This window comes from Thermochaetoides thermophila, assembly GCF_000221225.1.
Source record: "Thermochaetoides thermophila DSM 1495 unplaced genomic scaffold scf7180000011822, whole genome shotgun sequence".
Taxonomy (NCBI): domain Eukaryota; kingdom Fungi; phylum Ascomycota; class Sordariomycetes; order Sordariales; family Chaetomiaceae; genus Thermochaetoides; species Thermochaetoides thermophila.
Window position 1 is genome coordinate 2,294,023 of NW_006383038.1, and position 13,486 is coordinate 2,307,508.

A 13,486-nucleotide genomic window follows, 5' to 3' on the forward strand; every position below is an offset into this window, starting at 1 on the left:
CGATAAATGTAAGACCTCAAAACCCACAGCTGCTTCAAGCAATACCACGACGACGCATTTGCCTGCGTCTTCTTAAACTTCTCCAAATCCTTACTTGAGCCACATCCCATATTCACCATCCAAGTATCCGATTTCCTCATAAACTCCGCCATGACATCCCCGACCGTCCGAATCGATTTCCCCTCGTCCTTACTACTACCATGACCCAGCGCCACCGTCATCATTACCCATGCCTTAACCAAATTCATCCTTCTTACAACCCGGCACAACACAGGACTAAGCAGCAACCGACACCTCTCCTTCACCAGCAGAGCATAACGTTCTCTGATCCCTCTCTCTACCCCTAACACCCTCCATTCCTCAGTTCCGTCCTTTAGCCGGGACAAATCATCCCCAGACGGCAGCAAACAAGAGAAAATATTGTTCCCCGGCTGAAGGCACATCTGCTGATATGCTTGTTACGCACCGCAGTTCTTGTATGATGCGAGGGAGCATGTGGCGGAGAAGACCCAGCCTTGACGACCCGGTGGGATCGAGTTGGTCGGGGACGGAGGAGGGTAGTACCGTACTGGACGAGGAGGAGATCTCCTTGGCAGGATTGGAAGTCGGATGAATAGGCTTCCAAGCAAGCGTGGAGTGGGTGTTTGATTAGGTGGTTGAAGAAGGCGGCGTGGTGCATTGCTTTTGAGGTGGAAGACCTCGGTGGATGTGGCTGCAAAGGAGTGCAGGACTTGGGTGCGGCTTGGATGGGGTCATGAAGGCTTCGTTTGCGAAGTAGATATCGTATTCGTTAGCGGAGAGGAAAGTGGAGTTGGTCGAATTGTAGCTGATGGTAATGATGGCAAGTTGTTTTCTTACATTGAGAGATTCTGAAGGCTTGAAAACGAAAAAGATACACCGATCGAAGTCCGTCATCTCGCCAGACCAGCTTTCAACACCATCCTACATAGTTACAAGCCCTTTACAGAGAACGTTTGTAACATATCTCCAGCTCAAACACGCTTACAACAAATGCGACGGCACCGAAACCACCGCCAACAGCTCACAACCATTATCTCCTCCTCTCAACAACCCCACCCCCAGACACGTTCCTAATAATATAAGTCCCCACATTCACCTACCTTCCCTGCTCATGCGCTATATCAATACCGTCACTCGTCGGCGCAGCCAAAATCTGCATGCAATAGTTACTCCCCGCGAGAAGGATACTATCCAGGGTATCGATAAGTGCATGCGGAGCCGTGCTGGTGCATTTCACGGATGAGCAGCAGGCTCCCTCGGCTGGGATGCCCAGCCCTACGCTGGTTGGTATGCTAGAGGTTGGGGAGTGATGTGTAGTTCAGATTGTGAAGGTTGAGATGATGAGGAAGACGTGGAAGGAGGCGAAGAAGAAGGAGAGGGAGGATATGTGGTGCATCTCGCAGAGTTTCTTTCTTGCATTCCTCGAGGTATACAGGGAATGGATCCATATCTGAGACGGTGATGGAAATCGTCCAGGGAGCCGACGGTCTTGTCCACGGGAACAGATGGAACAATTCTGCATCTTACAAAGATATTTGCCAGCCGTGGCTGGTCTTCTATCGGCCGTCCTTGTCGCTATTGTATTTGGCGGTGTTATGCTAGTCTTGTTGCTAGTCTGTGAAATCCAGATATTGGACTCGGAGATTATCCCATTTTCCGGTAGCTGTAACGCAGTGATTGCGGCAGCCTGTCATCCGATCCAGCACGATGATATGGAGTACTCAAAGTTATTTAGATGGGGGAAGACATGACTCTACAAAGGAGGGGTAGCGCATCCCTCTTTCACGACCGGATAGGTTACGAAGCCTGTTTCTGGGCAGAGTTACATGTAGCCGGTAAAATTAAAGTCGGATCTCACAGAAAGAAGTCATTGGTTTCGTAACTCGTTGCCTACGATACCAACGTCATGGAGATGATAAACACGCTTCACATTTTCCAGGCAACTCCCGTCAGAGAACCCCCGAAGCCCAAGTTGCCGCCAAGCACCTCACTCCCTCCATCATTACCGTTACACCGCAGAATCTTTTCTTATCGACAACCTTATCTTATCGTTTACACGACGCCCCTGCACCTCCCCTCACAGGAAACTGCAAAAGCAGAGGAAACGGAGGGCAGAGGCAACCCCGTTAGGATAAGATGTTGCAGCCAGTGGTTTTGTCTCACCTATCAAGCAGACGATAGCCAATGCTTTTGTCTCCCATGATGCAACAGGAGCAACGGTAGCCGGGGACATGATTCGAGGATCAGGAAGCTGCTGCAGTTTGGGAAGCAGAGGGGTAAGACAGTTGAGGGGTTGATGAACATATGAATCCTCGGTGCCCGTCTGGATGGCATAGGACTGAGTTAACTCTTTCACTTTTCTTCCTTTACTCAGTCAGAGAGCCTTTTGTCGTGAGATACCAGTGTAATACGCCAGTCATTTAATGCCTTTAGGGAATTTCCAAGTCACCCCCTGATCTCGCCCATCATGGAGAAAGCAGCTGTTCAAGGAGACGGCCTCCTCATCCCAGTATACTCCCCCCAACCTCCTTTCCCCCTCCTGATCTGTTCTAACATTATCCCAGCTCATCGACTTTTCCAAATTCCTCAACGGTTCTTCCTCCCAAAAACTCTCCACTGCCCAAGCCATCCTCCGCGGTTTCCAAACCGCCGGCTTCATCTACCTCTCCAACATCCCCATTCCCCCTTCAGTTGTGTCCCAAGTCTTCTCCTACTCCGCCACTTTCTTCAAACTTCCCATGTCCGAAAAGCTCAATATCGCCTGGACGACCCCCGAAGCCAACCGCGGCTATTCAGCCCCCGGCCGCGAAAAAGTCACCATCCTCACCGACGAAGCCGCCGTCGACGCCCTGCGCAAATCCGTTCCCGACATGAAGGAGTCCATCGAGATCGGCCGCGAAGACGAGCCAGAGCACCCGAACCGCTGGCCCGTCGAGACGAAAGAAAATAACCTAGTCGGCTTTCGCGAGCTGATGCTATCGTTCTTCGACCAATGCGCTTCCCTCCACAAGCAAATAATGCGTGCCATCGCCGTGGGCATCGGCATCGAAGAGGAGTACTTTGACTCTTTCGTCTGCGACAACGATAACACCCTCCGCCTGCTGCATTACCCATCCGTACCGAAAAAGGTATTCGACGAGAACCCGAGCCAGGTCCGCGCGGGAGAGCACACCGACTACGGGAGTGTTACGTTGTTGTTTCAGGACCAGCGCGGCGGATTGCAGGTTAAGAGCCCGAACGGACAGTTCGTCGATGCGGCGCCGATCGAAGGGACGTGTGTGGTGAATGCGGGGGATTTGTTGGCTAGATGGAGTAACGACACGATCAAGAGTACATTGCATAGGGTGGTAAGGCCTCCAGGGGGCTTGCTGAAGGGAGAGGATGGGGAGGAGTGGTTTCCGGCGAGGCATAGCGTTGCGTAAGTGACTCTGAGAGAGAGAGAGAAGAAGTTAAGGGGGGGCATAGCTGACTGAGTTAACAGGTACTTCTGCAACCCTAACTTTAAGGACTTTATCGAGGCAATTCCAGGCACGTACAAGACTGAGGAGGACAAGAAATACCCGGGTATCAACAGCGGAGAGTATCTCGTGCAGAGGCTGAGGGCAACGTATTGATCAAGGCAGGGGAAAGAGGCTGCTTTGGAGAGGTACAGCAAACCAAGAGTCTCATCCCATATATCTCTATATATATTAGGAAAAAAGATTCTGTTTAAGGTGTTGTTACAAAACATATGATTGTGAAGTTAGTGTGATAATATTGAGCCCCAAGGATAGTTGACACTTGCCTGTGAGCGAACTCGACGTAAACAGACTGAAAGGAGGAGTGGCAGCCAATCCTCAACAGCAAAGCACACTCCACCAACCAAACACCTGTCATAACTAAGTCCCATTTAGGAGGAAGACACTAGATCCATGTGATTGGTCTATGGCCATCAAGGTAGCCGTGTATCTTCCTTCTGTCGCTAAAAAGTTTACTGCCTACTGAAAGCAAAACCAGAGCTCCCTGTGCCTAGACAAGATTACATAAAAACCGACACCACATACCATGCCATGCCATGCCATGCCATTTTCCCATCCATAAACCATTGATGCAATCAGAGAGAAGAGACAATGAAAAACAAACAGCAGAAGAGAGGAGGGAAGGAAAGGGGGTATCATCCATCACTATCCATTAAAGAAAGCAATGCCGCCCAACCTTGTCCTTTGTCCTTGTTCTCACCTGTTGGTTTTATTTCATTTCGCGCACAAGTTTTTGTTATCCTCACCCAGACACCATTATCATGCATATCATGCCATGTATACGTGACCAGATGTACTCCTTACCAGCTGGCTGAACCAGGCTGGTTGTGTATGTATATGTGTGTGGTGGATTGATTGACTGAGTCAATCCATTCCTTCTTCTCCGAAGATCGCTCTGCAGCCATCTGGGATGTGGGGTGACCGATGTGTCCCACTCAGTGAAGAGCAGGATAATCCCCGGATATTTGCTCTCAGTAAAGTCGGGTTGTTGTTGTAGGATGGTGGTGTCGCCGGCTGTGTTGCTCAGATGACTGAAAGAAAGGCTTGCGGGATACAAAGGTTAAGGAGCAGATGGTGAAGAAGAGAGCACGGAGTAGGAAGTGTGTTAACCACCACACCACAGATTGAAGAAGACGGTGCTATGTCATGAACAATTAAGAGCGACTCAGAGCGAAGCCGCTGATGAGCCGCACCTGAAAGAAATGAGTGAGATGAGAAATAAACAGCCGCAGCTCAATGTCAACGGGAGCCAGTTCTCATATAATGCCTAAGAAATGGCCGAAATAGTGACAGCAATGCAACCGAATGCCACTCTGCTCAAGCAAGTTGACGCCAGATGCTAATAGATCACTTGGCATGTAAGAGACCGCAAGAGACTGCTGATTAGGCTTTCAATGCAGAGGGCAAGTCAGTGAAGTGGCTGCGGACGAAGAAAGTCGGAAGATCAAAATGGTCAACAAAACATAAAACAAGCGCGTAACTGATCTCATGCCTTGCCTTGCAAGGCCAGCTGACCCAAAGCACGTTGTGGTCTGACCGGACACCACAACACGATTAAGCAATGCAACCAGACAATAAAGTCAGGTCCTCTTAGAGGTTAGGACGCTCGTCAGCGCCATCAACACCAGTACCCATCAGCTCGCGGAGAACGACCGTGGCATAGTTGCTCTGCCTGAGCTGAAACTTGAGGATGACAGCAATCTTGCGCGCATTGGGGTCGACCGAAGCCTCGTCAATGTCGTGGAGTGCCATGCCGATCGGGTTGTCGTCGGTGACGGTAACGAACTCAGGCATCGGGATGCCGTTGATGACCTTTTCCTTGGTGAGGTCGATCTCGTCGTTATTCTCATGAGCAGCAGGCTCCTTTCCCTTGGCGTCGTCGGTTTTGGACCCGTCGGTCGTGGGGGTTAACACGCTGGGCAACTTGCCGCCGTACCAATTCATGACGTCCGACATGACCGGCTTAGTGGTCTCGATGTAAGGGTTGCCCAGGAGCTTGGCAGGAGCATTGGGCTCGTTGGCATTGTCAGAGGCTGGGACAATACCGTAGAAGGGAACTTTTCCGGTGCTGGCGTAGTAGCTGTCAGAGACGCCGCGAAGACCAGAAGAAGGGACAGCGTCCTTCGGGAGGGTGACCATGGGAATCGGGCCGTCAGCAATGATGCGAGGAGGAGTCGGCTCCGTCTCCTTGATCTCGGGAGGAGAAGGCTGCTTCTCAGCCTCAGGTATGATCTCCTTCTCTTTGCCTTTATCCTGCTCAGGAGTCCAGAGAGGAGCGCCACCAGCGCCGGGGATCTTCAGATAACGAGGATCGTTCTCGAGTTCAGGCGACAGTATGTCCTCCGAGCTCGACTTAGAAGACTTTGTCGGCGTGGCAAGGTTAGTAGCAAGAATAGAAGGCTTAGGAGGGGTGGCGGGCCTGGGAATCGAAGGACCCTCAGTGCTGGCCTCGGCGCCGTTGGAAACTTCGTGCTTGATGGACTCGTGACGCGAAAGCTTAATCCGTTTAGCACTGCCATCAACACTAGTTTGAACGTAGGTCTCGTTGATGGTAAGTGTCTTCTCGTTTCCAGAAGAATCAGGGTCCTCGTCAGCCTTGCGGCGACGCGCAGCGGCAGCCACGGTCTCATCGTAGGCGCTGGGGTTCTGGGAGAAGTCACGCCGGCGGCTAATGGCTGTCTTGTCAGCAGCAGACAAGTTGGCCGAAGCCTGAGCCTTCTTCTTCTTCTGTGCCATGAGAGTCTTCTTGTGTATAGCGAAGTCGAGATCGGTGGGATAGAGTTGCTCGGTGTCCTCATTGTAGGCCTTCACGGCATATTGAGGATCCTTGATGAAGCGGCCGATCAGATGACGGTAGTTACCGCTCAGACTGAACTCGCGTTGGCGACGGCGCATCTCGTAAGGGTTGAGGCCGCCGTTCTCGGGACGGCCCATGAACTCGACATAATACTCCCCGATGTCATTACGAGGATAGAGAACATCGTAACCAGGCGTAGGCAAGACAATGTCAAAGATGGTGTACTTGCCACTTGCAATGTCGGTAAGAGTAAGAGCACGGGCCTGGGTGTAGGGACCATTCGCTTCTTGGTCTTCGTAGGGATTGTAATCTTCGTCGTCCTCCGACTGACGAAGCGCGGGGAGAGAATCCTTGATGATGACAAGATCTCCCTCAATAACCCGTTCACCATACTTGGACCAGCGATAAGAAGCGACATGATTCCAGACGTAGGACTGATAAGCGTGGATGTACATCATCCGCAAACCGCGGGTGATACTCAGGACAGCTCCATTAAAGTCCTTGGGAGCCTTGCCCAGGTGGCGAATGATGGCACACTCAGAGCTGTACCGCTTGGGAAGGAACTCGAGAGCCTTGTCTGCGTTCTTGGTCAGCTTCCAAGTGGTGATGCCGCGAGCACGGTTCAGCTCGTCGCGGTTGTTCTGGGCCTCGCGACCCTCGCGAGTGTCCTTGTTTGCCGTAATCGGCGGAGGAGTGTTAGGGCTGTTCAGAACCTCAGTGATGAGGTGCTCATCGACATGCAAGATGTCTTCGATGAAACCCTCGAGGTCGCCCTTGAGGATCTTCATGCCCAGGTAATGGGTACCGATGGTGTGGGTACCGAAACGCTGGAGGCCGTAGTAGTTGATGTAACCATGGCGTTTTAGGTAGGCGAGGCCACACTCGACAGCCTGCTGAATCATCTTCATGCGCTGAATGAGGGTGAAGTCCATGCCATAAGCAGCAACGGGATGGCAATTCTTGAGAACAATGACAAACTCGTTGCCGCCATGCTGGCCAAGCTGAAGAGGCTCCTTGCAGTACTCGAAATCGCCAACCTTGACATTTGGGACGCGCGAGTTGAGCCAGATCAAGTTCTTAATCTTCTGACGGTAGACGCTGATGCGCTGAACCGTAGCGGCACGGCGATCCTTGGTGCCCGCGAAGCCAAAATTGGAGGCCTTGACCTTGAGGAGGCGGGCAATCGTATTGACCGCATCCATGGTGTCCTTGTTCTCTTTGTAGAGTGTGAAATGCAGGTAGTCACCCTGGCCAGCCTGGCGATCGCGGGCCTGGTCGCGACGGGAATTGTCGCGGCGAAAACCCATGCTAACAGCACGTTTGCTCGTTGCCCATTTAGACGGAACGGCTGTGATAACGCCCATTGGGTTAGCAGCCGTCTCAATGCGAGAAGAAAAGATGCGACGGATTTCCTACAAGTGGGTTAGCAGGACGCATTCAGTGCCTCAAGGTAGCGAAATATGCACATACCTGATGAATAGTAGCGCGCTTGGCACGATCAGATATGGGATCAAGCTGAACCAGACGCTCCGTTGGAGTCATGGTGCTCTGAGATTGAATCTTCTCATCCAGCTGGATGAGTTGTTCAGCGAGTTGTTGGCCAACCAGAGCAATCAAAATGTTGCGATCCTCAGGGGAAATCGGATCAACAGTAGGCTTATCGTCAGCTTGAGCCTTTGCCTGGCTGACAGAAGTGACGTGGGCCGTGTCATTCTGATCGGCGCAGTCAGCATACTGGTCCTAGCGATGATTCTTAAGACGAGTGACCTACCTGAGAGGGAGCGGCATCGGTCTCCTCGAAGTCCCAGAGATGAAGGACATGGCCATCGCGCCGAATTTCGAAAACCAAGAAGTCGGTATAGCTGAAAGCACTGTTAGACTGATGCATCCAGGCTAATCAAACAAGCTTCAAGAGCCTACCGCTTGCGAATATCGCCATTCCAGGCGAAATTGTCGGGACTTGAGCGCTGGGTGATACCGAGAGATTTCTCAGCCTCCATACGCACGACGGGTACATGAGTGCCTTGACGCTGAGCCATTGTGATCGGTGAGAGGAAGTCCGGCTGTTGCGAGCGAAATGAGATCGCAGGTCGGTGGTTGGCAAGGACCTGTCAGGTCAATCGGCTGGGCAATTGACAACTGGCGCCGACTGATCTGGATCTCAGAAAGTTGATGGGTACAAGATTGCTGTCTCAGAGAAGGGTCAGAGAGAAAAGTTCACGATTATATCAGGTTGTGGTGAAGTAAACAGAAAGTAAACGAAGGACGAAAGGTGAAAAAGAAGTTACTCTGCGGGTGCGGGGATTGTTGTGGGCAAAACCCTCGCGCACACACGCTAAGTAATCATTGGGCTCCAAAATCTGGGGAAATGCGTAACCCTCGCGTTCGGAGCCTCGACTTGGGGAGCAGGAAGAAATAATGAGGTCTCAGCACCAAAACAGGCAACTTCATGCAGCGTGGATTGCGCAACGGACGAGAGTGAGTAAACGAGGAGTACGATTGAAAATAGAGAATAAGAATTAGCTGGTGACAAGAACTTACCTCTATGCCCCGCGTTTGCTCAGAACAGCAGAAAAAACCAATGTCGGAGGGCAGACGATGGCAAGAGTGTGTTGATGGGTTTGTAAGTGGTTTAAGCCTCAGAAAAAGTAGAAAACCTTGTGGACCCTTGTAATGCGCGTGGGCCCCTGGCAGAATCGCGGGGTTGGTGGGGACTGCGGGGCGCTCCCCCTCACCGCCTGCTTGGTATGTACCGTGGCCAAGACACATGATGTCATTGGCTAGTCGTGGCGGCCAGCATCATGAGGACTCATTCTGATTCAACTTACTAGTGTGAGCAGTTGGCACCTGAGGAGGAGAGAACCATAGCATGTTAATGATGCTGTTTGATGGGATCTAAAAAACTGACATGAATTCTCGAGTCACAGAAGTCTGGCATGACACTGGAGGGACAGAAGACTAGTGTCCCTTGATTCGTAGCCAGAGCTTTGGGAGCTTGATCTGGGCTAGGGTCTACGCTGGCAACAATTCTTGATCTCCATGTCTCTCATGTCGTAGGTATTTATGATTTCGAGAATAAGCTCAAGAATCTTAAATATGTCTCAAAGATGTCACTTTGGGTTCAATGGCACAATCATGAACCAAGCCCTTGTCGTAAACCTGTGGGGAAGGGCATTGAGACCTGTGCATCGACCATTCACAGATGTGTTAGCCCAATCAGTGGATCAGCATTTGCATGCAAAGTGAAGAATAAAAAAAATCAGAATAGTAGTGTGCAAAGTCTACCAACTTCTTACGTCTGTGTGTTCACTTAATGGTCAACCAATATATTTCCTGCCTGCTCTCAAAATCCAAATCAGTAGTGTGATCTGAGATCTTACGAATCTACCCCGACTTACCTAGCCAATGTGTCTAGACAAGACTAGGACTAAGCAAAGGTTCAGGCAAAGCTGAGACGAGAGGGTGCTTAAGAGGATTCATGTTTTTTTTTTTTGAAAAAGGGAGGAGAAGGAAAGGTATAGGAATGCCCTGTCAATCCAGGGATAAGTGGTTAAAAAAGAAAACGAGTTCAGGTATGCCTGAATGACTACTGATTACTGCATGTCACGTTTTGATGTAACATATTCCATGATTTCATCCCTCCTATTTTAACAACATGCAAAGCTTCAGAAGAAGCCGGGTAGGGACCGTAGGGTGCCCCAAAGTAGTTCATAGCCAATTTCAGTAAAACAGCAGGGCCACATTTCTTGACCCCTTTTAAAGCTTCATCACACGATGCACGTCAGCGATCCAGAATCAGCAGAGGCATACCCAACAGAGCCCCCGACGGTAGGATGGTGAAGCAGCAAAGGACGGCGGGCCGTCAAAGTGACGGGCCGGCTAATTGCCAAAACCGTCGCACCGTTGATACACCCTCAGGCACCGTGGTGGGATGATCTGATCCGGAAACGGGTACCAGCTACAGAAGGCGGTAAAATATGGCATAACGAGAGGGGCCGTGGTTGATCGACGGACTACACACGCCTGAAACGTGGCACTTATCCGAAGGACATGCAGAGGGTGTGCAGCAATGCCATGGTAGCTGGATAGCTAGTGGGTATAAACCTGTAGCGGAGGACTGCGCTGGTCGTCCAGTACGAATTACTACCGTATGGATTCAGCTTCCAGAAAAAAATTACGGCAATTTCCTGTGATCCCGGTCACGGAGAACTGTTGGTTGCGTTGACAGTTGTCGTGCAGAAGAAAAGCCACGCTGAGCTCTGGCTGGGCGCAGAGCTGCTCTGGGATTGGGTGTCGAGGACAAAAAGGGGCAGCACCAAGAGCTTATCGATATCGGGGTCAAGTGCCGAGCTCGCAGCTGTCAGTCCACAGTAGTGGCACAGTTGGCCCTGGCTAGCGCGATGGCTATCGACACAGTGCAACATGGGTGGAGCGGGGGTGGACACACTGGGCAGGCCCTGGAGATGCGCGCGAGGATTCCATTCAAAACGCCGCTGGACAATGTGCAGCTGCCGTCACCACTCTGTGAAGTCAACAAGACCACATTCGCGTCCACCAGAGTCCGGTACCTGACTGAGTGCCAACCGCCGTCTCTGTCTCTATCTGACGCTTGCCGTCTGTCCCGATCGTCATCGACGAGACTTACCAGAGCGCCGTCCGCATCGAGACCGCCCAGGAGCTTCCGCACCCGTAGCCTTTCTCGAAGCCGATGGCGACAGCAGCTCGACCAGTGCCTGACCGACGCTAGAGTGCACATCTACACCGACATCCCCGCGCCCGCGCTCCTGAAACAGAGCAAGCCGCCGAAGGACACGGAGACAAACACGATGTCGTACCACGAGCAGCAGCACTGGATCACTGTCCAGCAGAAGACCTTCACCAAATGGGTCAACACCAAGCTCGAAGTCCGTGGCAAGGAGGTCAAGGACCTGGTCCGCGATTTATGCGATGGCGTACGTGGTGCCCTTCATTCGTGCTCGTTGTCGTCCCATCCATCCCTGGCTAACGCTCTCGCCCCCTTCCCCGGTAAAGGTCCTTCTCATTCACCTCCTCGAGTGCCTCTCGGGAGAATCCCTAGGCCGCTATGCCGCCAAGCCCAAACTGCGCGTGCAGTGCTTCGAGAATGCCAACCTCGCCCTTAACTTCATCAAGTCTCGCGGTATCCAGATGACCAATATTGGCGCTGAGGATGTCGTCGATGGCAACCGCAAGATCATTCTGGGTCTCATCTGGACTCTCATTCTGCGTTTCACCATCAGTGACATTAATGAGGAGGGCATGACAGCCAAAGAAGGTCTTCTGCTATGGTGTCAGCGAAAGACCGCCTGTTATGACGAGGTCGATGTACGTGACTTCAGCACCAGCTGGAATGACGGTCTGGCCTTCTGCGCCCTGCTCGATATTCACCGCCCAGACTTGATCGACTATGACGCCCTCGACAAGTCCGATCACCGCGGTAACATGCAGCTTGCCTTCGACCTCGCCCACAAGGAAATTGGCATCCCAAAGCTGCTCGATGTTGAGGATGTTTGCGACGTTGCCAAGCCTGATGAGCGCTCGCTCATGACGTACATTGCCTACTGGTTCCACGCCTTCTCCAAGATGGAGCAGGTTGAGAACGCCGGCCGCCGCGTCGAAAAGTTCGTTAACAATATGCGCGGTGCTTGGGACATGCAGCATGCCTATGAGCGCCGTATGGCTGCCCTGCTTAAAGCCATTCGCGAGCAGATTCAGGCCTGGCGCGAGGCCAAGTTCGAGGGAACTTATGCCGATGCTAAGGCCCAGCTCTTTGAGTTCGGCGCCTACAAGAAGGGCAAGAAGCGTGAATGGGTTGCCGAGAAGAGCGAGCTGGCCACATTGTTGGGCAACATCAAGACCAAGCTTGGTACATACAGGCTCAAGCCGTACGAGCCACCAGCTGAACTAAGGCTGGAGGTGCTCGACCGGGAATGGAGCAACCTCACCAAGGCCGAAATGGCCAGGGGCCAACTTATCAACGAAACTATCAGGGAGTACGTGAGACCAGATCCGGAATTGAAATGATATACTGACCTTTGTAGCATCAAAAACGCCCTGCGTAAGTCTTTCGCCGATAAGGCCAATGATTTCGCTCTTGCTCTCAACACAATACAGTTGGCCATCTCGGGTCTCGAGGGTGATATTGAGGACCAGCTGCACCACGTGCGCAAACTCGCTGAGAACATTCCACCACTGGATGCCTACCTCGAAACCATCGCAGCCGTCGACGCCAAGTGCCAAGAAGCCAACATCGAAGAAAACGACTTCACGACCTACACGTACGATGAGCTCTGTTACGAGCTCTCCCTCGTCAAATCCTCCGTGCAAAAGAAGCTCTCCTTCCTCGAGAACCAGATGGTCGCGCGCAACATGACCAACCTAACCCCCATCCAGCTCGAAGAGTTCGAGTCTGTCTTCCGGCACTTCGACCGCGACGACACAAACACCCTGTCCGAAATCGAATTTAGCGCAGCCCTCGCCTCCCTCGGCTTGGTCTTTACGGAGGAAGAAACCCATGACTACTTCATCCAGACCTCCAACGGCAAGGACCGCGTCACCTTCGAGCAGTTCATCCGCTTCATGGTGGACGTAACCGAGGACCAAAATACAGCCGAGCAAGTTTTCCAGAGCTTCCGCGAGGTCGCTGACGGCAAGCCGTATGTCACCGAGATGGACCTACGCCACTCGCTCGTGCCGGACGATGTCATCGAGAAGCTTGTCGAGATCATGCCGCCTCACAAGGGCCCGGATATGAAGGACGACCGTGGGATGCCGCAATACGATTACATTGCTTTTATGGAGAGCATGATGGGCGGAGAGGTCGACTTGAGCGGGTATCGCGATGATAGTAAGCGGAATAGCGTGGCGAGTGGGAGGGTGAGTCCGACGAAGAGGCTGTCGACGGGGTCGGCCAAACTTAATGGGTTACATTGATCAAATTGAAGGGGGATTGGGGTTGTTGTTGGATTGGACTGGGAAAAAAGGGTTGTTTGCGCTCGGTTGGCTGAACGGATGGTTGGTTGGATGAAGACTGGTTGGTAGATTGGTGGCTTCCGCTCTGCGAGCGAGATACCCGCGGCGGCATCCTGGCATACTTTTTAAAAACTTCTACCTATTCTCTTTTTTTTTTTTC

General features: G+C 52.1%; 3 protein-coding genes across 3 annotated transcripts; 2 read left to right on the top strand and 1 right to left on the bottom strand.

The window, feature by feature from the left end:
- Window positions 1–2,488: 2,488 nt before the first annotated feature.
- On the top strand, window positions 2,489–3,635 carry CTHT_0070700 (oxidoreductase-like protein; the record flags this gene model as incomplete). Its single annotated transcript, XM_006697282.1, has 3 exons — window positions 2,489–2,530; window positions 2,586–3,439; window positions 3,503–3,635. The coding sequence occupies 3 exons, from the start codon at window positions 2,489–2,491 to the stop codon at window positions 3,633–3,635; spliced, it is 1,029 nt and encodes a 342-aa protein (XP_006697345.1).
- A 1,494-nt stretch (window positions 3,636–5,129) lies between these two features.
- Window positions 5,130–8,375, bottom strand: CTHT_0070710 (pseudouridine synthase-like protein; the record flags this gene model as incomplete). Its single annotated transcript, XM_006697283.1, has 4 exons — window positions 5,130–7,748; window positions 7,807–8,049; window positions 8,108–8,198; window positions 8,257–8,375. The coding sequence occupies 4 exons, from the start codon at window positions 8,373–8,375 to the stop codon at window positions 5,130–5,132; spliced, it is 3,072 nt and encodes a 1,023-aa protein (XP_006697346.1).
- Window positions 8,376–10,736: 2,361 nt separating this feature from the next.
- Window positions 10,737–13,287, top strand: CTHT_0070720 (putative actin cross-linking protein; the record flags this gene model as incomplete). The annotated part of the gene is made up of 3 exons (XM_006697284.1): window positions 10,737–11,288; window positions 11,368–12,347; window positions 12,396–13,287. The coding sequence occupies 3 exons, from the start codon at window positions 10,737–10,739 to the stop codon at window positions 13,285–13,287; spliced, it is 2,424 nt and encodes an 807-aa protein (XP_006697347.1).
- Between the last annotated feature and the right edge of the window lie 199 nt (window positions 13,288–13,486).